At 45.2% G+C, this 25,429-nt stretch overlaps 1 protein-coding gene across 1 annotated transcript in view; it reads left to right on the top strand.

The window, feature by feature from the left end:
• Positions 1-13,057: 13,057 nt before the first annotated feature.
• Positions 13,058-25,429, top strand: part of KCNK3 (potassium two pore domain channel subfamily K member 3) — a 90,499-nt gene continuing 78,127 nt past the window's right edge. The window contains exon 1 of the mRNA XM_054987972.1: positions 13,058-13,358. Within this exon, the coding sequence (XP_054843947.1) occupies positions 13,076-13,358 (283 nt within the window). The 5' untranslated portion in view covers positions 13,058-13,075. The remainder of the gene's footprint in view (positions 13,359-25,429) is intronic.

Here is a 25,429-nt window from a genome sequence, read left to right as displayed (position 1 = left end):
GTCCATTTATTAAGAAAGAAAATGAAAGAGAGAAAAAATAACATGAAAAGGAATTCCTCTGCATCAGGAAGGGGAATACTCTGTAAAAAAGGCAGAGGTCATGGTTTTCCAAAGAGAAACCCAAGGTAATGAATGAATGAATGAATGAAGACTGACTGACTGACTGACTTTCCAGTTATAAGATTCAAACAGAACTTGCAAAACTTGCAAGTGCACACACTATTTCCAGCAATCACTGCGGGCTCAGTAGCTTTGGCAAGGACCCTTTCTGCCTTCTTCCTTTGGGTGCTAAATGCAAGTCACCATCTTCTGTGTTACTCTGCCTGCCTTCTTGGGGCGGCCAGTGCCTCCGTTTTCTGCTTGCCTTCTAAGGGTGCTAATTCTCTCCCTTTCCTTGCACTTCCAGGCAGAAGTCCCCTTGGAGATTTTCCCTATATTTCCTAGTAATTGTATTTGTAGTCCACCCCCCCCCCCACAGATGCTACAGCATCCTTTTAAAAGATATTTACAAATTTCTAATTGATTATAAAATCGAGGTCCTTTCTCTCTTCACTTTGAAACGACATAGGGATGATCCTTCAGGAGAGGGGGTACAGTTCCTGAGGATTTCATCCAAATTGGATGGAGAAGAATTTTACAGCAGGAAATGGGATTAGAATAAATAAAATGGCCTTGTTTAAGAATAATGATAAGAAACGTCAATAGAGCTCTAGAAACATAAACAAATGCAAAAATTGGAAACAAAAAACAGCAAATAAAAAAATGGATTTAAAAAACCAGCAGATTTGAAGGGAATAACATAGAGCAATCTGAGCCAAAGTTTCAAGGTTAATAATAATAACAGCAGCAGCGGCGGCACCAGCAGCAGCAACAACAACACCCACAGAACTGCAAAAGATGACGCTACTTGGAACAGCGTACATATTACGCTGATATCTGGTCGATACTTAGGTCTCCAGTGGAAACTTGTATCAGCTTAGCAAGCCCAATCAATAATAGCATGTGACCTCTGCTTATTGTTGATTGTGTTTTGGATAATTCGAATAACAACAACAACAACAACATTCGATTTATATACTGCCCTTCAGGACAACTTAATGCCCACTCAGAGCGGTTTACAAATTATGTTATTATTATCCCCACAACAGAACACCCTGTGAGGTGGGTGGGACTGAGAGAGCTCCAGAGAGCTGTGACTTGCCCAAGGTCACCCAGCTGGCTTCAAGTGGAGGAGTGGGGAATCAAACCCGGCTCTCCAGATTACAGTCCCACACTCTTAACCACTACACCAAACTGGCTCTATAATTTAACAACCCACCACAATAACATTTTGGATGGAACTGAGATTGAGATAGATTGTAAAGTGTTGTCCTGACCTGGATTGTGCAGGCAAGCCCGATCTCCTCAGATCTCAGAAGCTAAGCAGAATTAGTATTGGTTAGAAATTGGATGGGAGACCTCCAATGAAGACCCAGGTTGCAGAGGCAGGCAATGGCAAACCACCTCTCTTACAGTGCAATAATTAGAAGAGATACTCTAGTCTAAGCCCATTAAAATCAAAGGGTTTAGACTGGAGTAACTCTTTTTAAGATTGCACTGTTAATCTCTTGCCTTGAAAGCCCCAGCAGCGATTGCCATAAGTCAGCTATGAGTCGGCTTTCTACCAGGGAGGTGGCAGTCAGGCACTCTGACTATGGCAGACTTCCATCAGAGAAAGGAATATTTAAATCACTTCCTTCCAGCCAAGGCTTGTGGAGAGAATTTAATTGCAGTAAGGTTTTTAAAAACACTGTTTGGGACAAATCCATTCATTAGCATGTCTGCAATAACTGTGAGGTAATCATTCAATGTGCTAAAGAAATCTGGAAAGGAATTTGTTTCTCCAAGATATTTTCTAAGTTATCCTCCTAAATGCCTATTGGTAGATGGTGCAAAGTAGGGTGAAATTGATTCATTTGTAGGATTATGTTGAAAGGGAGGGTAATTTTTATGAATCAGCAGTACTTCAGTGATTTTTCAGAGATTGCCACGATAGTTACAAAAGTATTTACTTATTCAAGAAATATCACCATTTGTTCTTGACTGGCTAGGACAAACCATGTGCCCCGTTCAAGAAGCATGGTCATTGCTCTAAATGAGAGTAATTTGCATTCTGTGATATTGGTATGAAGCCAGATCTCATCGGATGTATAGGGCCATCACATCATCACAATCATTATTTGATCCCTGATCCTGATTGTCTGGGATCACTCTGTAAAGGAGCAAGAAACCCTGACCAATGAAAACAAAAGCACTGAAAGTAGCAAACTGGGAAAATAATGGCTTGAAAAAAGCAACTTGTTCTCAATAGTTCGGGTTTTTAGGCAAATATTTGGCACAGCCCTAGTTATTTGTTGAAAGCATTGCCAACTTGTCATGGTAAGTGCAGTTGTTCACTAGCAAATGTTATGATTTATTATCAGATTTGGTCAATTACTGAGGACTGGACTAGAGATTTGCTAGTAAATATTGGAATTTACCAATGACTTCAATCTTTCTAAAGAAGAAACACTGGAAAACATGAATATTCACTAGGTTTCAGACATTTCCCCTATCACATAGACAGATGGTTCTATATATCTAGATCTGTCCATGGATGTGGGCAAAAATGGAAAAAGAGAATTAGCAAGTTGGTACTAATATCTAATCAGCTTAGACTCTACATACTTCCAAGACCATTGCTGTGTTCCATTATTGTCTGCCCAGTCAAGGTATTATACCATTTTTAAAAATGGTCAGAATTTATGAGTTGGCTGAAGTTGGAAGTGTCCAAACAGAAGAAGACTGCTTCCTGCATATGTGGTGGAAGTGTATGAATGTAAAAATGTTGGAAACTGTGGGTATTAAATCTATACAGGATTATAGTACCCTTTATAGACAAGTTATTGCTTTCAGTGCAATTCTAAACAGAGTTGCACTCTTTTAAGTTGATTGATCAATGGGCTTAGAATGATATAACTCTATTTAGGATTGCACTGTTACCCACTTTTTTATCCAAAACAAAAACAATAAAAAGTGAATAGGGAATATGCTTGCAACAGAAAACATGGGCCAGAAGTAGAATAATGAAACATCCCAGCCTTGGCCATGCAGTCTTAAAGAGAGTTGCACCCTTCTACCTCCACTGAAGTCAATGGGTTTAGGGTGTAATTCCTGTTTCCCGAGTGTGTAATTCTTTTTAGGATTGCACTGTTTCTTTATCATCTATAAGATGTGTGAAAGCCTTGCAGTATCATATGTGTCATTTGGAAGATGGAAGGCCTTGCACTCATCTGTGAAAAGGTGGGAAGTCTTTCTCGCTTATTAGAAGAAGAGAAATGCTTTGGGCGCTGTAATTCCGCCAGCAGTCTCTGTTATTTTTGATGAGTTCAAAGGGGAATATTTCAAGAATAAAGAAAAGTGAAGAAACAAGAATGGAAGGGAAGGAATAAAGGCACTGTACGAAAGACAAGGGATATTTTGCTGAGAGTTTATTGGTTTAATTTGTTGTATTCTGTACATTTTTGAGACTCGGTTCTTCTTTTTATATATTATGAGCGTTAATATTTTCAAAAAGATATCTAGAGAGTGGTATTGTTGATCTATAGGCACAGCAACAGTCACATGGTATAGACCTTCCTTTTAAAAGTTCAAATAGATAGGTATTTAGAAGTGTGGGTGCGTAGTGGTTGGTTAGTATGGTGTAGTGGTTAAGGTTTTGGCCATGGATGAAGGAGTCCTGGCTTTGAATTTCCATTTGAGCCATGAAGTACACTGGGTGATCTTGAGCCAGTCATCAGCTCTCAGCCTAATTTAATTCATGGCAAAGAGGAAAAATGGGTGATCCTACCCATGTGTACCACCTAGCGATCTTTGGGAGAAGGGTGGGGTAGGATATAAATGCATGGAATGAATGGAAATGCATGGAATGCTTTGCAATTTGCTTCCTTTACCGTACAGTCATAGAATCATAGAGCTGAATGATACCTCCAGGGTCATCTAGTCCAAGCCCTTGCACAATGCAGAATATTTATCACAACTATCTCCCCTCCACATCCCCAGTGCTCCCTGCTCCCTGCCCAGAACATGGCAAAACACCATCACGGTCCCTAGCCAAACTGGCCTGGGGAAAATGGCGATCGGCCTTACCTTCAGCATGTAAGAAGGGGCCACAAGAACTAAGCACTGATATAACCATTCCTGCCCTCCCTCTCATGATCTGCCTAGTTCCACATAATCAGCATTGCTGTCAGATGGCCATCTAGCCTCTACTTAAAAACCTCCAAAGAAGGAGAGCTCACCACCTCCCAAGGAAGCCTGTTCCACTGAGGGACTGCTCTAACTGTCAGGAAGTTCTTCCTAAATTTTAGCCAAAAATCCTTTGGATTAAATTTCAACCCGTTGATTCTGGCCCGTCCTTCTGCAGCAAAGGAAAATAACTCCACACCATCCTCTATAGGACAGCCCTTCAAGTACTTGGTTATCATATCACCTCTCAGTCATCTCCTCTCCAGGCTAAACATACTGAGCTCCTTCAACCTTTCCTCATGGGACGTGGTCTCCAGACCCCTCACCATCTTCATTGCCCTCCTCTGGGTACCTTCCAGCTTTTCTATATCCTTCTGAAATTTTGGTGCCCAAAACTGAACACAATACTCTAGGTGAGGTCTAACCAGAGCAGAGTAGAGTGATACCATCACTTTGCATGATCTGGACACTATAGTTCTGTTGATACAGCCCAAAAATCACATTTGCCTTTTTAGCTAACACATCACACTGCTGACTCATGTTTAGTGTATGGTTTTCTAAGACCCCTAGATCCTTTTCACACATACTACTGCCAAGATAAATCTCCCCCATCCTATTAAAAGTTACTACAGTCAAAGCCAAACGATGTAAATAGAGTAATTCTGAATAGGGTTGTGTTGCTAGAGCTTTAGAAGTGATGGAGAACCTTTCTGTCTTAGCAAGTATTTTATGACTGACTAGCAACAAAAACCATTGTGGGGAAAAATACAACAGGCTCTAGAAAGGGGATGGGGGCAGGCAGGCATTGCCTCCTCCTCTGCCCCTGATCCTGGCCAGGTAAAGTGGAGGGTGGGCATTGCCACCTGCTTCTCTCCTGATCCCAGCTGCGTGAAGGCAGGGGCGGGCATTGCCACATGCTCTGTGCCTGACCCTGGCTGGGTGAAGGTGAGGAGCGAGCATTGCCACCTGCTCTGCTCCTGATCATGACGGGGTGAAGGCAGGGAGGCGAGCACTGCCACTTGTTCTGCTTCTGATCCTGGCCGGATGAAGCTGGGGGCAGGCATATACACCTGCTCTGCTCCTGATCCTGGCCAGGTGAAGGCAGAGGGGTGGGCATTGCCACCTATTTCGCACCTGGTCCTGGTCAGGTGAGGGTACAGGGAGGGCATTGCCACCTGCTCTGCTCCTGATCTCAGCCGGGTGAAGGCAGGGGGGGGGAATGCCTCCTGCTCCACTCCTGATCCCTGTCGGGTGAAGGTGGAGTGTTGGCATTGCCACTTGCTCTGCTCCTGATCCCAGCCTGGGTTTTCCACCACAGCAGCGCCCTCTGGAGCCACACCAGGGTAGGAAGTGAGTTGTCTTAAATACAAACTTGCTCTTTTATATATAGAGATGAAGTGCAAGATCTGTCTGTCTGTGTCTCTCTAACTACCTAAGATTTCCAAATGTTGATTCTGTGTTTCTAAATGTTTCTCATCGAAATCTGAGCAAAAAAACATAAAACCACTCATAACTATTCACCGGCATGAAGGAAGTTTATTCATTGACTGATTGTACTATTGGGTTTTCTTCCTCCTCATTAGAATTGATTGCACCACACTGCTTTTCTTCTTCAATAATGCTGGACACAGTTATTTCCTGCAGAAATTATCTCATTACTTTGATAAAGAGGAATGTTGTTGCACCTTAACGAATAATAACGTTTCATTTGAGCATAAGCTTTCATGGACCAGAGCCCACCTCTTCAGAGACAATGAGACTAGAGCTCAGTTCTCGTTCACAGGTGCATTGACTGTTTCCTCTGCCAGGAAAAACCCTCAGGGGCTGTTGGCTGCTCATTTGGGGGTGCTGAAAGGAGAAGCATGACGGTGCCTGGCTTCACCTTATTGGTCTGGGCATGGTGCAGCCAGTGAGGAAGAAAATGGTGCCCCCAGCTTCACCCTATGAGGAGGAGCACGGGCACAATGGCACCCAGCTTGGCAAGTGAAGAGGAACATGGGAATAGCAGTGCCTGGCTTCTCCTTGTGAGAAAAAGCATGGGCATGGCGCTGTGCATCTTGGACCTGCCAGACTGAGTGTGGTGTGTAGGAGAAGTACAGCAGCACCTCCTTTCTTTCAGCTGGCTCTGCGCCTCTCCATCAGATTATTTATTATTTTAAAAACATTTACTCGTCACCTTTCCTCCAAAGGGGATCAAAGTGGTTTACAATGTAAAATATAAACTACATAAATATGTATTTGTTTGTTTGATTGATTAGGTATGTAGCCCGACCTCCCTGCAAACAGGCTCTGGGCCTCAACAACAACAATTAATACGTAATAAATATCATATAAAATAACACAAAATCAATCTAAAACCAAGCCAGTTGAAATACCAAACATGGTGCTAATCAATTTAAATGCAGCAGCTGTAATAAAACTTCACAGTATAGGCTGGGAGGAGAACTGCCAAGGAATCAACACAGCAGATATATCAAAAACAACTGTTAAAAACAAAGCTAAAACTCAGTTAAAAATATATTTTAAATGGTCCTCCCTAAAGAAAAAAAGGTAGGCCTCAGTCAAGCTAGGCCCCAGAGCCAGGCAATGCCCTGAGACTGGGGTTGGGTGGGGTGGAGGAAAGAAGGCACCCTAACCCAACAACCTTCCCAGCAAGGCCAAGAGCTGAAAATAAGAAAGAGGCCTTTCAGTCTCTTTTAAAGCAGCAGCAAATACAGCCAAAAGCTCCCAGTTCCATTCTCTCACTCCAAATCCCAGCAACAGGTCCTCCCTCTCCCTCTGCCTACTGGAACTGAAAAGCACGAGGCAGAGAGCTGTGCCTTATGTAAGAAATGCTCACATAGAGCAGAACAGGTTGTCTCTGGCTGGCAGACAGACCTGCCTAACAGGGTTCAGAGGGATGAGATTGGTGTTCCCATGGTACAGAAGGCCCATCTCTTCAGTTGCCTAGGGGATTAACCCCCTGCTCCTTGCTGTATAGGGTAGAATGGAAGCTCTCCAGTTGGCAGGGAGAGCTGCCTATCAAGCTTATGTGGGCTAAGATTGGGGTTTCCAATTGCAACAAAAGGTCTGCAGTCATTCTGGGCCTATGTTGCCTAGGGAATCAATGGATTGGCGCCAGCCTGTCTGGCATCATGAATCATTCAGGAATTGAATGAATCAGCCCCCAAAGTCGTGAATTTCATGAAAACCACGGTCCCACGAAACACGTTTCACGAAACACAAATCAGCCCGATTCATCACGAAATTTGATTGTATTTCGATTCGTGCCCATGTCTACTCCTGATGCTAGAGAGTGAGGGGGCCAGGTACATCTTCCTGAGGAGATTGTTCCACAATTGTGAGACTGCCACTGACTGAAAAAGCCCTCTCACATGTACCCAACAACCAAGCTTCTCAGCTCCCAGGCAGGAACGTATGGAAGAAGATAGTCCTCCAGATATGCCAGCCCCAAACCATATAAAGCTTTAAACAATAGAACCAGAACCTTGAATTGAGATCGGGAGTGGATCAGTAGCCAGTGTGGTTGCTATAGTATCCAGGCCACGATTCCAATAGGTGGACCCAACCAGCAGCCTAGCAGCAGCATTCTGAACTAGCTGCAGCTTTCAAACCATTTTCCAGAGTAGTCCCAAGTAGAGTGCATTGCAGTAGTCCAGTTGAGATGTAACTAAGGCACGGATCACTATGGCTAGATTTGATTGAACCAGGAATGGACATAGCTGGCATACCAGAAGGAACTGGGCAAATGCAGACTGAGCCACCATGGCCACCTGGCTTTTTAACGTAACCACAGTGTCAAACAGTACTCCTAAGCTGCAAACCTGACTTTTCAGGGAGAATGTAATCCCATTCAAGACAGAGGAGATCTCACATTGCTGGTCAGCCTTTCTGCTAACCCACAGAATCTCTGTCTTGTCAGGATTAAATTTCATCTTAATCCAGTTTAATTCAGATGAGAGGGACATGGCAGCAGGAAGGTGGTGTGACCCTTTTCCAGGGCCTATTTTGGCCACAAAGTCTTCCCCTGTTTTCAATGCATGTGAAGAAGTAGACTGCAGTCCACAAAAGCTTATGATGAAACATTAGTTTTGTTACTCTTAAAGGTGCTTCAAGACTCCTATTTATTTTACTGCAACAAACTAATGAGGATAGGCTACCATCTGGAAGTATTTTCATGGATTCGGACTGTGTTTGCCCTGCTGTCTTGGAGGCTGCTCTTCTCTAATACACACATGCACAAGACAGACAGTCAATTACAAGCCACTGGGGCATGTATTAAAGATTATTGTGGCAGAACCTTCATGCCTGAGCCTAGATCAAAATGGACCACAGGCAGTGCTCCTTTGTGTTCTCCTTGGCCTTTGTTGTGAACTGGTGGAATCCTGATTGGGGCCATAGGGGCTATGCCTGTACAATATCCCTTTAGGATGGCTATTAAAGACATAGTTACTTTTTACATTCTCAGGCCCTTCTCATTTGATATTGTGATCCTACAGGTATTCCTAAGGAATGGAGATGTCAAAATGATGGAGATCCTGGACCCTTGATCTTCTAAAATGGGAGAGAGGAAATCCATGATGCCTCCTTCCAATCATACTCAATCAGGAAGAACTCCTTGGCCATATCCATTTATTATTTATTTATTTTATTTATGTCTTTTTTAGTCCACCTTTCTCACTGAGACTCAAGGTGGATTACATAGTGAGAGACCAGTACAGTCAGTTTCAAGGACATTTCCATAAACAATGCCATAGGGTAAATAAACACAATTTTACAAAGACGTAGCATTAGTAAGAATCCAATATAGAGTTGGAGAAATACTGAAACAGAACATAAGCAATTCTAGGGCTGACATTAGACCACACGAAGCACAAGTAGCTCATAGGAGCACATATTTAAGACAACAGGTAGTATGTAAGGCAACATAATGGTGAAGTCTATGGTCCTTAACTCATTAGTGAAGCATCTGAGAACCCCTCCCTACAATACAAAAGTCTTTTTGAATAATTTGGGTTTGCATTGTACGCAGAAAGCTAGGAGAGTGGGGGCTCTCCTGACCTCCTCGGGAAGACAAGGGTTGCTACACTGAGGCAGGCAATGGCAAACCACTTCTATTTGTCTCTTGTCTTGACAACTCCAGCAGGGGTCTCCATAAGCCAGCTGCAACTTGACAGCACTTTATACACACTTTCCCTTGACTATCTGAAGAAAAAACTGTTGGGAAACCATTTTGCAGACTTTACTGCAGATTGAGGAAAAAGAATACCTCCGTTAAGGCTCTGCACTTTCTTCAAACATATTTCTTCTGCACTTTCTTTTGACATGTTTGAATACTGATTCCTCTTCTCTGAAATGCTTTCAGCTCCTGGCATTCTTTCTCCATTACCACCACCCCAGAACTAACTGGCAGGAGAAACATTAGGAGACTTATCACCACATCTAAAAACTACAGCATGACCAGGAGAAACATTAGGAGACTTATCACCATATCTAAAAACTACAGCATGACCATTTAAACTGAGAAGTGATTTTCTCTGACAAGGCAGGGACAACCCCACACATCTCCCTGAGGCTATATTTCAGCGGCATATAAATTTTCTGAATAAAATAATCCTGGAGTGACACTTGAGGCAACCTTATTCTGGAGCAAATTTCCTTATGACCTGTCCTTGGTGCTGAAATTCCTCTCTTCTTTGCTAGGGCCTCTGGAATGCAGCACTGCTTCATTCCTCAGTTTGATGGTATGTTCCATCGGCCTGACCACCCACTGGGTAGCATCTTTTTGCCTTGAACAAAAGGGCTAGATTTACGCCCCTGCTTTGGGCAGAATTCAAGGATGTGTTTTGCAACAACACAGTTCTCAAATTATATGAGACAAGAAGGCCACACAAGGATACAGTATTTTTCAGGAGGCACCTGTGATAGAATTTATGGTCTCTCTGTGCATGGAAACATCTTACAGGAGCCAAGCACAGTGGATTAATTGTAACTACATCACACTTAAATTCCAACGAGGCCTATTCCAGAACATAAGAAGCATCAGCAGGAAAGAATTGTCATGATTGCTTCTGTCGTTGGTAGGGTGAGGAAAGAGCCATCCAGGGGAAGATTAACTGATTTTCTCTGACACTGTGTGGACAGGAAGGCTACATGTGACTCTATTCCCAAGGCAATCTGGAGGAAGGAGATGGCTGAAAAATATGACTTGCAGGGAACATTCGGGCTGACAAACACAAGTTATCTTAGCGTGCATTTGCATGCATAAATCTTCATTTTAAAATGTCCCTTATTTGGCTTTTAATTGAATAAACAAAAGTAAAATTGGTTCTCCTTGTTCACTTTCTGCACTGTGGTCATTTTAAAAATAATAATAAATTCAACCTCTATTGTTAGTTATCTTTCTACTTAACTGAAGAGCTCCAGACTATTTAACCCTTTTTTCCATAGGGAACATATTCAAACCCCGTGATTATTTTAGCTCCCCATCCCAATTATGATATCTTAAAAAAAAAGTTTAAGGTACTTTCCAGGCCAGAAATCTTCACCAATTGCAATTCTGTGAAGGAGTTTCCTTATGCTTTCTAGGTTATGTTCCATGTCATTCTAAGAGGAGTTACACCCTGTGAAGTTCAGTGAAGTCAGTGGGCTCAGAAGGGTGCAACTCTGCTCAGGATTGCACTGGCAGTATTCTTTATCTTCTAGGGAATGGGTCTGTTCAAATGGTTTGCTTCTCTCCTCTTCAGCCTCCAATATTCTCAGGGGAAAATTTCATGATATGTTTCTGGCAGGGAACCTATATCCAACTTGCCAACAACATCGTATAATTTGGCCATCATTCTCCATGACATCACTGGAGCTGTTGGCATGGCAGCAGGATGGCTCTACCACATCCTTGAAAGTCTTGTCCAAGTACCAGTCTGCCTCCCTCAGATTCTCCATGTCAGCAACTTCGGTCCTCAAGGGAAAGAACTCATTTCCTCAAAGAAAGAAGTTTATTGCACCAGGCACATACCTACAACTTCTGCCTCCAGGTAGAAAATCATGTGTGTTTCACTCCATGAAATACTAAGATAACTGTCACCCCCAGCTTTTTACTTCCATAGCTAGTTGTTCCTTTAAAGTTTGGTGTCATGGTGAAGAGCAGCAGGAATCTAATCTGGAGAACTAGGTTTGATTCCCCAGTTGGGTGACTTTGGGTCAGTCACAGCTTCTGGGAGCTCTCTCAGCCCCACCCACTCACAGGGTGATTGTTGTGAGGATAATGATAATGCACTTTGTAAACTGCTCCGAGTAGGTGTTAAGTTGTCATGAAGGGCGGGCGGTATATAAACCGAACAACAACAATGATGATAATGATATAGCTGAGTGATTACTCCAACTGTAAATTTATATTTAAAATCGACTTCTAATAAGATAAACCAAGAGACTGCAATGTTGCTGACTTTGCTGCTGGACTCTTTTTGATTTTGCTACTACAGACTAACATGGCAAACTCCTTTGAACCTTTACACAAGCAAACTGATCCCTACATCAAAAGGAGCTGTTTGCATCTCCATATCAAAGGAGTTGTTTACATCCCTCTTCTCCTCCTCCCCTCCCCTCTCCTCCTCTATATTTGACCAGTTTCTTTCTGCCCTCCATGCATCTGACAAAGAGAACTGTGATTCTCGAAAGCTTATGCTACAATAAAATTGGTTAGTCTTAAAGGTGCTGCTGGACTCTTTTTGGTTTTGCTACTACAGACTAACACGGCTAACTCCTCTGGATCTATGACTTTGTACAGGCACTCATTTTGCCTGCCTTTCTTACACTGAGCTAAAGTTCTCATAGAGTTTGGTAACATCTAGAAAAGTCTCCCTCCCACTCCCACCTGCAAGTGAAATCTCATCTGTTAGTTTCACCCTTCAGCTTTGGGTTGGACATAGTTGGACCTTAAGCACACTGCAGTTAGGGCTAGTCTGTCAGTGGAACATAGGTATGAATTGGTGCAGAAGTAGGAGTTCTATGAAGCTGCCTTCTTGTACCACTGCTCCCCCTATCTATCTAAAACATTGGCATTGCTCCCTTCCTCCCTGTTAGAGCCACATTCGTGGTTTTTCCCTCCTCATTTTAATCTTTCTGATAACTCTGTGCAGCGGGTTGGTCTGAGAGAGAATGGTGGGTCCAAGGTGGGGACTTGAACTCAGATCTCCAAGATGCTGGTTAAAGGAGTCCTGCTTGCTTAGGCTTGCTCTTTCTGGGGCATCAAACACAGGCAGGACCATCTCTCCTAGCCTTGCTACCTGAGATCTTTTGAACTGGAGATGCCAAAGGTTCCGTTCTCTGGACCTTAAACGCCCCTTTCCTGGTACTTCTTCAGAGCGTGTCTCCTGGCCTTTCGGGAGCCAGGAAGTGCCAGTCGGGACCTCGGGGACCCCCGCAAGCTCAACCTCGTGCGCCGCCGGCGGTCGCCCGGGTCCCCTCCCTCGCCCAACCCGCCCGCCCCTTGTAAGGAAGGGAGAGGCAGGCGGGCCGGAGCGGCGCCCGCTTGGGGCTGCCCTGGAGGTGGTGCTGAAGGGACAGCTCCGCGGCCGCCTCCCTCCGTCCCTCCCCTTCGGCGCACCGCGGGCGCCCGCCTGCCCGCCCGCCCTGCCTAGCCCAGCACAGCTGCCGCGGGAGCCTCAGCCGCAGCAGCCGCAGCAGCCATGAGCCAGGCAAGCTCCGCGCCTCCTCCAGCCGCCGCGCCAGCCCCAGCCCCGGCCCCGGCCCCAGCCCCAGCCGCCCGCCGCTGCCGCCGCGCCCGCGCCGCTCCACGCCCGGCGGGACCATGAAGCGGCAAAACGTGCGGACCTTGGCCCTGATCACCTGCACCTTCACCTACCTGCTGGTGGGCGCCGCCGTCTTCGACGCGCTCGAGTCCGAGGAGGAGACGGCCGAGCGCAAGAAGCTGGAGCAGAAGCAGAGCGAGCTGCGGAGCAAGTACAACCTCTCCGAGGATAACTACTACGAACTCGAGGGGGTGGTCCTGCAGCTCAAGCCCCACAAAGCCGGCGTCCAGTGGAAGTTCGCCGGCTCCTTCTACTTCGCCATCACCGTCATCACCACCATAGGTAAGGCAGCGGCACCCCCTGTGCCCTTCGCCCTCGCCCTGGGCACGGCGCGCTCGCCCCTTCCCTAAACTAACCCGGACGCTCTCCCCGGGGCGGGGTTGGTGGAGGGTCCGAGGAATGGCCGTGCACCTGTAGTTCGCCTGGGGGAAGCTCCAGAAGCGGGCGCTACTTATTTCCCAAACTGGAGGAGATTCTTATGGGGCACAGAGAGGACCCAAGCGGGACAGGACGGCAGTTTTGCAACTTTGCAATCCGAAACAGGGGTTCGGATGTGGACTAAAGGGACCACGGCTCCACAAATGCTGCTCTTGGGGGACCCTGAGGAATGGAGAGGGGTCTGTAGCAAGAAGGGGGAATAGGTGGAAATTGCCACTTAGTCTGGCTTCAGCTCAGGGACTCCAGGCTATTGGGCCGTTGGGGAAGGACCCCCCCCCCCCCGAGTTTTCATCTTGACCCGCAAGAGAGAGCGAGAGGAACAGAGAGTTCCTTCCTTCCCTCCCCATCATTCGAGCACTGAATGCTGCGAAAGACTCCCCCCTCGCTTTCTCCCATCGCTTTGGCTTCTTTCTTCCCCTTGAAAGCGCATCTTGGGTCCGGGTCACGTTCCAAGCGGGGCCGAGCGATTCCCTTTGATCATCAGTCTCATTCAAGCAAACCCATTTCAGCCCCAGTGTTGGATTTCATCTTTTCCCGGCTGCTTAGTGGATTGGTGAGGCGGCGGGGGAGGGGGAGCGTGGCGTGAATGCTAAAGCGCTGGGAACAATAGAGACAAAGGGGCTCCCGCGGAAAGCAGACCTCTCCTCTTTCCCTAGCCCCCCAATTAGACAATGAACGACTTTGGGGGTTGCATTTGAAGGGGATGAGTCTGAAAATCAAAATAGACTCTGCGATGTTTTTTTAAAAAAATGTGTTACAGGAGGTGCTGCTGAATTATCAAGAAAAAATCATTTATGGGGGAATTATTTTGGGGTGGGGGGAGATAGAATAGCAAGGCAACAAGTGAAGGAGGGGAGCCCCTCCCCCCATTTTTTAAAAAGCGCCTCTTGGAGATAAACCAATGTGGCTTATTTACCACTCTTTAATGACCTTTGTTTGGGGTAAAATACAATCAGGATGCTCAAAGAGTTACAAAGTAGCTTTACTCTCCACCCTCCCCTCAATATATGCACTGCCACTTTATTTATTTTTTTAACAAAAATCTATTTTAGGGATTGTAAGGAAACAGCCTATAAAGTGATGGGAAGATTTTTAAATCTGGAATAAAAGGTGTGATCTTGCCTACGTGCCTTGTCCGGTGGGAGGGAGGGAAGAGACATTAGATGAGAGTCCCTCCACTAGCTCATCAAGCGATCGAGATGTCCAGGGACCGTCTTTCAGCTGTTCTAGGATTGAAGGGAAACACCTCCTGGCTCTCCAGAGGGAAGGTCTTGCAATTCATGCCTTATTTGAGAGGAAAGCCTGACCATCATTTTTGACAATTTCCAAACATGTGAATAAGGGGGGGGGGTCCCTACTATGCCTGCAATGCGTAGGATTCCTGCAAGTATCAGTAGCAACATGCTGAAAACAGGGAGGGGTGTGGGTCCCTTCTGTGAGATCACTGAAATAGGAACCCCCTTCTCTGTGGGCACCGGTTTAAGAGGGTTCTGCTCTGTTATGATCCAGAGAACATCTTTTTAAATATCTCAACTGCGAGGCAGGGTGTGTGTGTGTGTGTGGCTATCTTATGTCATTCTATGTTTAGATCTTAGCCCTCTAGACTGCAAATGGTCTAGGCAGGTAATAATGCTTCCTATTTGATCTTCACAAGAAAGCTGCTAGAGGCTCACTGTTGTTTCTAGTTTACAGAGGGGGAACTGAGGCAGAAACTGAGCAACTGATATTGAAATCTGAAGCAGAGTTTCTCCAGTCTAAGCCCCTAAACTCTGTTTAGGATTTCTCTGTGAGAGACCAGCATACTGAGAAATTAAACCTGCGTCTCTGGACATCATACTTAAATTCCAGAAACTTTATTTATTGTTGCTATCCTATCTTACTCAGAAGGATCAGGGTAGGTTATACCAGCCTAAACTGAGAAAGAAGGGAATGGAAAACTTTTGCTTTCCTAAACTTCACTAGTAGAAATCCTGGGGGGAAATGGGAAAGGAGCTCTTCTACAGAATACTGCCTTTGCCCATAAAGACGGAAAGATAGTAATTTCCAAATGACACCTCTGTAATCAAGATTTCTTTCTTGAATCCATAATAAAATCAAAGAGGATCAATTCTGTACATGAAATGTTGAGTCCAGATTATGTGGCTATGCTTGCTAGGCTGTGCACAGTTACTTGGGAGTAAATCCTATTGAACCCAATAGGAGGATCTCCCCCCTCCCCCACCCCCAGCAAACACAGAGAGGATCACATTGCACATAATGTAAACATGCAAATCATCTTACTCTTCTCCTTCATCTTTTCTAGTCTAAATGAGGACAGAAAGATTTCTTTGTCTAGAAATTATGTATCTCTGTTTACACCATATGAAACCAGATACAAACAGCAATTTTTTTAAAAAAAGGACAAATAAATGCAACTGGGTACTGTTGGACATGCAGAGGAAGAGATCACTTTAAGCTCCCAACTCTGGCTTGCAAACAGATTAATTCCTGATTTATGCCTCTGCTGCTACATAACAAGAGTGGAATTCTGGCCCAAGACCCACAGAGGCCAGACAAGATTGAAACTGCTTGCAGTGCTTCTGAATTATTTCTCAAATCTCCAGCTCTTCTCTGCAGCTTCTCTCATTCAGCATTTGCCCTCCGTGGCTTAGGAAATTACCTTTGCTCTCGCTTTTGGAAATTTGCAAAGCTCTTTATAACTTCCCTCCTTGTTCATGCTTGCAACAGGTTCGCAAGGTGGGCCATTGCCATTCTTTCCCCACAGCGTATTTATTGAATATTTTTTTATCCTGTCTTTTCAAAACTTGAAGTAGTTTCCAACACAACACTCAATTAATTAAAGGAGAAAGAAAGCCAATGAAAACAATAATAAATGCAAGGGCACTATCAGCAGGAGCAACACTGGCCCAGAATGCTCATGCAGTAAGCAGAGCAGAGACCAACCTGCAGGACATCAATGGTCTCATACAGGGAGTGGTGATGATACCCTAGATGTATAGGAACATAAGGAGAGCCTTGCTGGATCAGACCACTGGCCCATCTAATGCAGCATCCTGTCTCTCACAGTGGCTTGCCAGTCATTCTGCAGGCCCAGTAACAGGACATTGAGGCCAAGGCTTTCCCTTGATCTAGCCTCCTGGCACTGCTATTCAGAAGTTGACTGCCTCTGAACATGGCTAGTATCCACTGATGAACCAGTTGTCCAGGAATTCATCTAGCTGCTGCAGCACAATGGTTAAGTGGTTCGTCTGTGAATCAACACTCTACTGGTTTGAATCCCACTACTGCCATGAGCTCAGTAGCGGGCCTTGGGTAAGCTACTCCTCTCATCCCCAGCTCCCCAGCTGTATTGAGAGGATAATAATAACATTGACTTCGTTCACTGCTCTGAATGGGGCACTAATCTGTCTAGAAGAGCAGTATATAAGTTCAGTTGTTATTGTTGTTGTTGTTATTAAATCTATCTGTACTTGTGGGAATTGCTACATCCTCTGCAGGGGACTCCACCTTTTAATCATCTGGAGTAAAGAAGTGTTTCCTTCTCAATCTATTGCCCATCAACTTGATTGGGTGCCTGTGAGTTCTAGAATGTTGGGAGACCGGGGGGGGGGGGAGTTCTCTCTCTCCACTCTCCCTGCCACATGATTTTATAAGGGATTTAGAAAAGAGGACCATACCCCAAAACTGTAGCAGTTAGAATCAAAGAATTGGAAGGAACCTTGTAGACCATCGAGTCCGAACTCTACCTTAACGTACAAGATCTTGAGCTATAGCATCCCCAAAAAATGGCTGTCCAGCCTCAGCTTGAGGACGACCATTGAGGGAGAACCCACCATACCCAGCTAACTGGTTCCATTGCTGAACTGCTCTTATCGTTAGGAAGTTTCTTCCAATGAAATCTTCCTTCTTGTAACTTCAACACATTACATCTAATCTTACCCACTGGAGAAGCTGAGAGCAAGCCTTTGCCCTCTTCCACGTGACAGTTCTTCAAGTGTGTTTGAAGAGTGCTACCATGTCCCCTTCATCTTCTCTTCTTTTGACTTCTCTTTCCCCATAGTTCTTCTTTTCCAGAACCTTGACTTTCTTTGTTGCCTTCCTTCATTATTGCACATATGATCTTGCCTCCTACAACCAGGAAGTGGCCAGTAGTAACTGGGCCAGTGATTAGGCCTATCGGTGGCTATTAGCCCTGGTGACTAAAGGGAACCTCCACATTCAGATGCAGTAAACCTCTGGGTAGCAGTGAAAAGAGGCAACATCAGGGGAAGGCCTTGGCATCTAGGCCCTGCTGTTGGCACTCCAGAGTAACTGCTTGGCCCCGGTATGAAAGAAGATGCTGGACGGGATGGGTCCCTGGTCTGGCTCTTCTTATGTTCTTATGAAGCATCTTCAAGAGCAGCCCCACATAAATAAATTGCAGTAGTCCATCTTACAATTTATAAAAGTATGGCTCAGTCGGGATACTGATGCTTTGTAGCTCATGCAGATGTGCCACCACCAACCTTACAGGGGAGGCTTCCACTCCTCTGGCCATGTGAATTACCTTTGAAAGTCAGCAAGTCATATGCAAATATGAATGGGATCTTTCAGGGGTAGTTCTCAGGTCCAATGAAGCCAAGGTGCTGAGCGCAATGCTTCGATCGCACAGAGCAGCTGCTTGGTATGCGTGTGTGCATGCCAAATATCTTGTGTGAGCCCTGCTTTTATATCTAGAAGGGTGGGAAAGAAGAAATGCAGAAGAGGAATTGGAACTGTACGGGCTGTTTGCTTTGAAACGTTTGTGGGGGAAGGAGGGCAGCCAACGTTACAGTGTGTCTGCAACTCCCTTGTGCTGCTCGTGCAACCCAAAGGAAAGAGCAGGCAACTCCCTAAGGGAACTACAAGTATTGGGCTGTAGCAAAATACACACCTGCTTTTAAGATGTTTGCAAATGATGACTTTTGTGCTTTATTCAATCTCAAGATTTATGCTGGTTGAGAGCAGATGTTTGATTTCTCTGCTGCAGTGGTTCATGGCATGCACACACAGCACAAGTATGTGTGATGGCAGCACCTAAGAGGTGACAGGCTCAGGGGGATGGCCCATCAATGGGACATGGTTTGTTCTGGTGGAAATGTTAACCTTGATTCTTGAAAACAGATGATGCTAGCTTGAAAGAAAGCATGTAAGCAAGCTTGGCAGAGTGTGTGAGAGGAATATTCTGTACCCCATACAGCAACCTGTCCCTCCTTCCTGGACTCCCCTTTTTTTTCTCTGTATACCCCTATAGCCTCCCCCTATCTTACCTCTTTATTTGGCATCTGATCATTTCCTTGAAGAAAAAAAACAGCAACCAGGTAACACAAATTCTAACCACTTCCCTGACATTATTGTGTTTTGGGATGACCTCTGTAAAACTGAGAGGCCTTGTAAAAATAAACAGGTTTGCATAAATTATTATATATAAATTATATTTAATGTAAAATGTACAGAAGATTCATGTTTGAAATGAGTTTGAGACTTCACATTGAGAGTTCACAGCTCTGTTCTCACAGTGCAAGCCTAAAAACATTTGCATGGGAGTAAATCCCACTGAATAGAACAGAGTAGGATTCTGGGTAGCATCGTTTAGGATTACGCTGTAACTTTATCACCTGGGAGCCTGTTTTGCATGGCCTAGTCCCAACGCACTGTGTTGGCGCCACCTGTAAAGGGTTCTCGCAAGGGTATGAACACATCATAAATTATTATTAACTTCCTTTATAGGGCCACTTTTGTCACCGAGAATCGAGGTGGATTACATAATACGATAAAACAATTCAATCAAACTGCAAAGATCTCTAATAAACAAAACTATGCAGTGGGGTTTAGGACTGAAAAGCAACGCAAGCAAGCAAGCAAACGAAAAAGTAAAGCAATGAAGGCAGGATAACAGAGCTTGAAGAAATGGCATTGCAGGGGGCAGTAATACATACACTAAACATTGCAGTATACTATACTACTATCCAGGGCTTTTTTTCTGGGAAAGGAGGTGTTGGAACTCAGGGGTGGAACTCAGGACCGCACAATGACGTCACTTTGGGTCAGCTGGAACAAGGGGGGAGTTTTTTAAAGTTTAAATCGCCCTCAGCGAAAATGGTCACATGGCCAGTGGCCCCACCCCCTGATTTCCAGACAGAAGTGAGTTTAGATTGCCCTCTGCACCTGTGGGGCAGAGGGCAATCTAAACTCCTCTCTGTCTGGAGATCAGGGGGTGGGGCCACTGGCCATGTGACCATTTTCGCTAAGGTGCCGGAACTCCGTTCCACCGCGTTCCAGCTGAAAAAAAAGCCCTGCTACTATCCCTTACAGTTGCAATCTCTTGAGCTGATTTTTAGTACTATAGTTCTGATTCCTTTGTAGGAAAGCAATCCTGAACATGTTTGTTTGTACATTTTGTGAAATGATAGAAATGTGTATGTGCGGGGGGTGCTTCCTGATAGCATCAGGCAGGCTGTTCCACAATGTGGGAGCCACCATTAAAACATGAACTTGAGCACAGGAAGCTGCCTTGTACTGAATGAGACCACGGTCCTTCAAGGTCAGTATTGTTTACCTTTTTGAGTTTTTTAACCTTGTTTGTCAGGCCCCACCTGGATTGTTGTGTGCAGTTCTGGAGGCCTCACTTCAAAAAGGATGTGGACAAATTGGAAAGGGGGTAGAGGAGGGCAACCAGGTTGATCAGGGGCCTGGAGACCGAGCCCTATGAGGAAAGACTGAGGGACTGGGGAATGTTCAGTTCAGAGAAGAGGAGGCTGAGGGGAGATATGATTGCTCTTTTTAAGTATTTAAAAGGCTGTCACTTAGAGGAGGGAAGGGAGCTGTTCCTGTTGGCAACAGAGGACTGGGCTTGAAACAACAGGTTTAAACTACAGGAGGGAAGGTACCGGCTGGACATTAGGAAAAACTTCATGTTGAGAGTAACTCAGCAGTGGAATTGGCTGCCTAGGGATGTGGTGGGTTCCCTCTCATTCAAGGAGCAGCTGGATGGATATTTGTCAGGGATGCTTTAGGCTGTTCTTGCATTGGGCAGAGAGTTAGACTAGATGGTTTGTAGAGCCCCTTCCAACTCTATGATTCTATTCTTTGGGGATCTTTTAGAATTTTGACACACGGTGAGGGCACAACCACAAAATGGCTGCCACAGGAGGCAGAACCATGCACACACCCAGAGGAAGTCCAAGTGCGGTGGAGAAGAGGGGTAATTTTAAAAAATTCACTAGGAGAGGAGTGAAAGAATAAAACCAACACTGGTGGCAGCTGCCACCCAAGCAACATGATTTTAATCGGCACAGCCAACCAAATCTCCAGTGCCCTATCAGAAGCCATGCTGGTCAAGAGCTCCACCTGCTTTCTGAAATCTGTCGGTGTGCACCAAATAAGGTGTTGGCACCATGGTATCTATGGGCTCCTGGTCTACTCAGCACCATGGTATCTATGGGCTCCTGGTCTACTCAGACTGGCAGCAGCTCTCCAGGGTCTTGGGCTGAGGTCTTTCATAGCACCTACTGCGTGATACATTTACCTAGAGTTTGGACCTGGGGCCTTCTGCCTGCCAAGCATTGGCTCTACCACTGAGCCATGCTGCCTTGTGCGGAGTCGACCATTGGTCTACTGAGGTCAACTTTGTTCTGAACGGCAGTGATTTCCCAGGTCCTTAGGCAGAGGTCTTTCACATCACCAATTATCTGATCCCTTCCATTGGAGAGGCCGAGAATCGGATCTGGGACCTTCTTTATGTGAAGCTGATGTTCTAATGCTGAGCCACATCCCTTGTGCAGTTGATTTTTCAGCTGCACGGGAGACAGACAGACAAACTGGATCAATGGGGCACAAGCCCTCCTCTGAACTCTCCTTTCCCATGAAGCCCTTGGCACAATGCCTTCATTCTAGGGATAAAAAAGAATTTCTCGTGTTCAGCTCTTATTTCAATGGTTCAGTGGGGTTCTTTTATTCTGAAGGACAAAACTGCAGCTGCTGAACATGATTGATTTACAGATGAACTTCGACAGAAAAAAATATCAGCAATATTAATGCCTGAGGTTAAAGATTTTGGATTTTTTAAAAAATGCTGCTATACTGACTTCTCAGTCTTTGGTTATCCTGGTAACTTATTGGATAGTAGTAATTTCGGAGGTAAGAATTCCAGCCTAAAGGAATTTAACACAGTCTGAAAATATTTTATTTGACCTTTTTGGCACGGGCAATTATTTCCGCTTTTGGCCCCATACCTCTTTGGGGTTTCTTCCTGGACGCTTAACTCCTCCTTCAGATTTCAATACGGTGTTTCAAGGATTCTCTTCTGAATTATCTGCCTGTGCTTTTGCACTTTTGCACAAAAAGGCAGAAAATTCAGAAGAGAACCCGAAGAGGCCAAAAGTGGCACTTTTGGTATGGGGCCAAAAGTGGCAAAAATCGCCCATGCAAAAAAGGCCTCTAAAAGAAAACATTTTGCAGTCTAAATAATTTGTTTTGTCATCTACAAACTTTACTGACATTGGCTTGTGTTCTATGAGATTCATGTGTGGAGTAGAAATCTAGCCCACTGAGCCCTACCTTTGGTTTGGGGATGGGTAGGAATCAGTGGACTCCCAGGAACAGCAAAGGGGTAAAGTGGAGGGGATCTGTAATGGGAGGTGAAATCAGTGGGACACAAACCACAATTTGCACATTACTATCAACTTGGAAAGTGCTAACTGCTAAAGATGGTAGGTGTAAAAAGGGGGAATCAGCAGCTAAAATTCAGTTAATTCTCATTGTAAAAAAATTGGCAAGAAGAGCTTGGTCTTTAAGGTTGGAGAATGCTAAAAGAAGCAAATATTTACAGGTTCAGGCATCCCCACAAACAAACAAAGAAACAACAAACAGACATTTAGCATTTCCTACGGAAACCAAGTCTAATTAGGAACTACTGAATACAAGGCATAGTTTCTTCCTACTTATCTCTGCCTCCTCCCCGTCCTCTAGCTTGCCTTTTCTGTGTTGAATGAAGACAAAATAAGATGCTTGCAGACCTGTGATTGGACCTTCCCAGCATTTTCAAAATACTAGAAGCCCCTGTGTAGAGGCCCAGTTTGGATCAAGAAGGGGAGGGTGGGAAGGGCTTAATCTCCCACCGCCCCCCACTGTGTGGTTTTACTGATTGAGACTGGCCTCTCCAAATGAAACCACCCCATGCTGCTATAAGCCTTCAAAGGGGAAAAGATAGGGGAACGACCAACGCCCACCTTTCCCCCTTCTTAGGCTAAAAGCAGCATGGGGAGATAATTTTGAAAGGCAAAATCATGAAAGCGTGGAATGGTTAAAGCCTCTCGCCCGTCTTCTTATGGTTGCTCTGTACGTATGAAATTTTCATGTACAGGTTGCTTGGAAATCTGTCGCCTCATCTGTTTTGATGCATAATTTGTAAGCTTCTTGGGAGGGGAACCTATCAAAAAGATGCTTTATAAACCACCATGCATAATGATGGCTTTGCTTGAAAAAAATCCAGCAGCAGCCCAGTAGGAAGTTTTCTTGCCCTAGACACATTATGAGTAGCAAGCTGAGCACACGAACCCCTGAAGCTGCCTTAGACTGAGTCAGACCCTTTGGTCCATCAAGGTCTGTCTTGTCTGCTCTGACTGCAGCGGTTCTCCAGGCTTGCAGGTATTATCTAATACCTGAGCTTTTTTTTTTTTGCTGGAGACGCTGGGAGTTGAACCTGGGACCTTCTACATGCAAATCAGATGCTCTACCACTGAGTCACAGTCCCATCCTAAGAGGATAGTTAGGTGGGTTGTTGGTCTGCAGTAGAGCAGCAGGATTTGAATCCAGTGGCACTTTAGAGATCAACGAGATTGCCAGAATGTAAGCTTTTGAGAGTCACAGCTCCCTGCTTCTTGTCTGAAGAAGGGAGCTCTGACTCTCGAAAGTTTACACAGTGAAAATCTTATTGGTTTCTAACATGCTACTGGAATCAACTCCTCCCATCCGAAGAGTATGCAAGAGTGTGAGGCAAGGAGATCCTTTAATTTAAGCAATTCCACCTGCTTCATCCACAGCGCTTTGTGTAGCTGGCTCGGTGGAGTTTTTTTTTTTTGCACCACCTTGCCTGCCTTCCCTAGCTCACAGTTACAGTTTGTGCTGGTTCAAGCCCCTATTGGCACCACTTCGAAATCCTGGCACACAAAATTGGTCAAGTCAAGTTAATCCAGAAAAGTGGAAGGAGGCTGGATTTGAAACAAAATGTGAACAGAGATTAGGTGGGATTATGGAAGGGGGAGGGAGAAGTGGCAGAAGAGCTAGCGGTCACCCAGCAACTGTGAAGCAGGGCTGGAGGGGTTCAAGCTCAGAGCTTCATTGTGAACAACAGGGAGGTGTTGACAGAGGAGGAGGCAGAAGCCAGGAACTGATGCCTATAAAAGCAGACATGCAATTCTTATTTCAAATTTGGGGACAAAAACAATTCCATTTCCATAGCAAAACACAAACTTCATCAGCAGTTGTGAATGATGCACATGGATGTGGCAAATCGGATCGGGACCCGATTTCCATTTTGTTTGAGAAAGTCCAGCCAGTTACAGTGCTACTAATAATGGAAGGAGCCGCCAAAGCCAGTTCGGTGTAGTGGTTAAGAGCGGCAGGACTCTAATCTGGAGAACCGGGTTTGATTCCCCACTCCTCCACTTGAAGCCAGCTGGGTGAGCTTGAGTCAGTCACAGCTTCTAGGAGCTCTCTCAGCCACACCCATCTCACAGGGTGATTATTGTTGTGAGGATAATAACAACATACTTTGTAAACCACTCTGCATGGGCATTAAGTTGTCCTGAAAGGCGGTATATATATCAAATGTTGTTGTTGGTGGTGTTATCATTATTAACAACTTATTATTAAAAGTGTTTTGTCATTTGAGCTCAGGTGACCTAGTCAACAAAGCAAAGTTTGAACGGTCTCTGGGCTGGAAGGTTTCCCTTCATCCCACGTATGCTGTAATCAGCTGTGGTGGTGACAGTGGAAAGATTCACACATGCATGTCCATCGCTTGTTTCTGTGCAGTCCATCTGCAATTGATGACCAACGACTTTGTGAATTGAGTCCAATGAAAAGCTGAAGCGAGATGGAATTTTGCCTAGCGATTGCCCGTTGTGCAGGGTGGGAGGCTCTGCGCACGCTTGGGATTCTCAAAGGCCTTGATTCAGTCCCTGGCATCTCCAGTGTTAGAGATCTCAAATAACAGGTGTTGGGAAAGGCCCTTTTGTCCGAGACTCTGGAGAACAGCTGCCAGTCAGAGGAGAAAGACTGTTTGGCTCAGTATAAGGATCTTTATAGATTCATTCACAAAGTAGAGTGGAGGGAGACTGCAGCTTAGTCCTGGCGTACCTTGACAGCTGCTGCTACTCAGAGTAGACAGTACTGAACAAGACAGACCTATGGTCTTTGTCTTATAAGACATTTTCCTGTGTTTGTAGATGCAGAGGAGTTAGCCGTGTTAGTCTGTGGTAGCAAAATCAAAAAGACTAGTACCCAGAAACAGTCTGCTCCAGGACAAACCTAAAGGAACTAACAACAGAACACCACTGGTTGTCACCTATAGCTCCCAGCTCAAACCCATCCAACGTATCATCAGTGAGCTACAACCCATCCTGGAAAATGATGCCTCTCTCTCAGAAGCCCTGGGTGGAAGACCTTTCCTTGCCTACAGACAGCCCCCCAACCTTAAACGACTTCTCACTCACAACCATGAATTGGCCAGCAGAGTCACCAGCACAGGTACCAGGCCCTGCAACAGACCCAGATGCCAGCTCTGCCCCTGTATCTACCCAGGGAATACAATTACAGGACCCAATGGCATCAACTACACTGTCTCTGGCTCTCACAGCTGCTCATCCTCCAATCTGATATATGCCCTCATGTGC

This window comes from Eublepharis macularius, chromosome 1 (assembly GCF_028583425.1).
Source record: "Eublepharis macularius isolate TG4126 chromosome 1, MPM_Emac_v1.0, whole genome shotgun sequence".
NCBI classification, from domain to species: domain Eukaryota; kingdom Metazoa; phylum Chordata; class Lepidosauria; order Squamata; family Eublepharidae; genus Eublepharis; species Eublepharis macularius.
The sequence above is the reverse complement of the archived record's forward strand: the minus strand, read 5'-3'. Positions and strand labels throughout refer to the sequence as shown.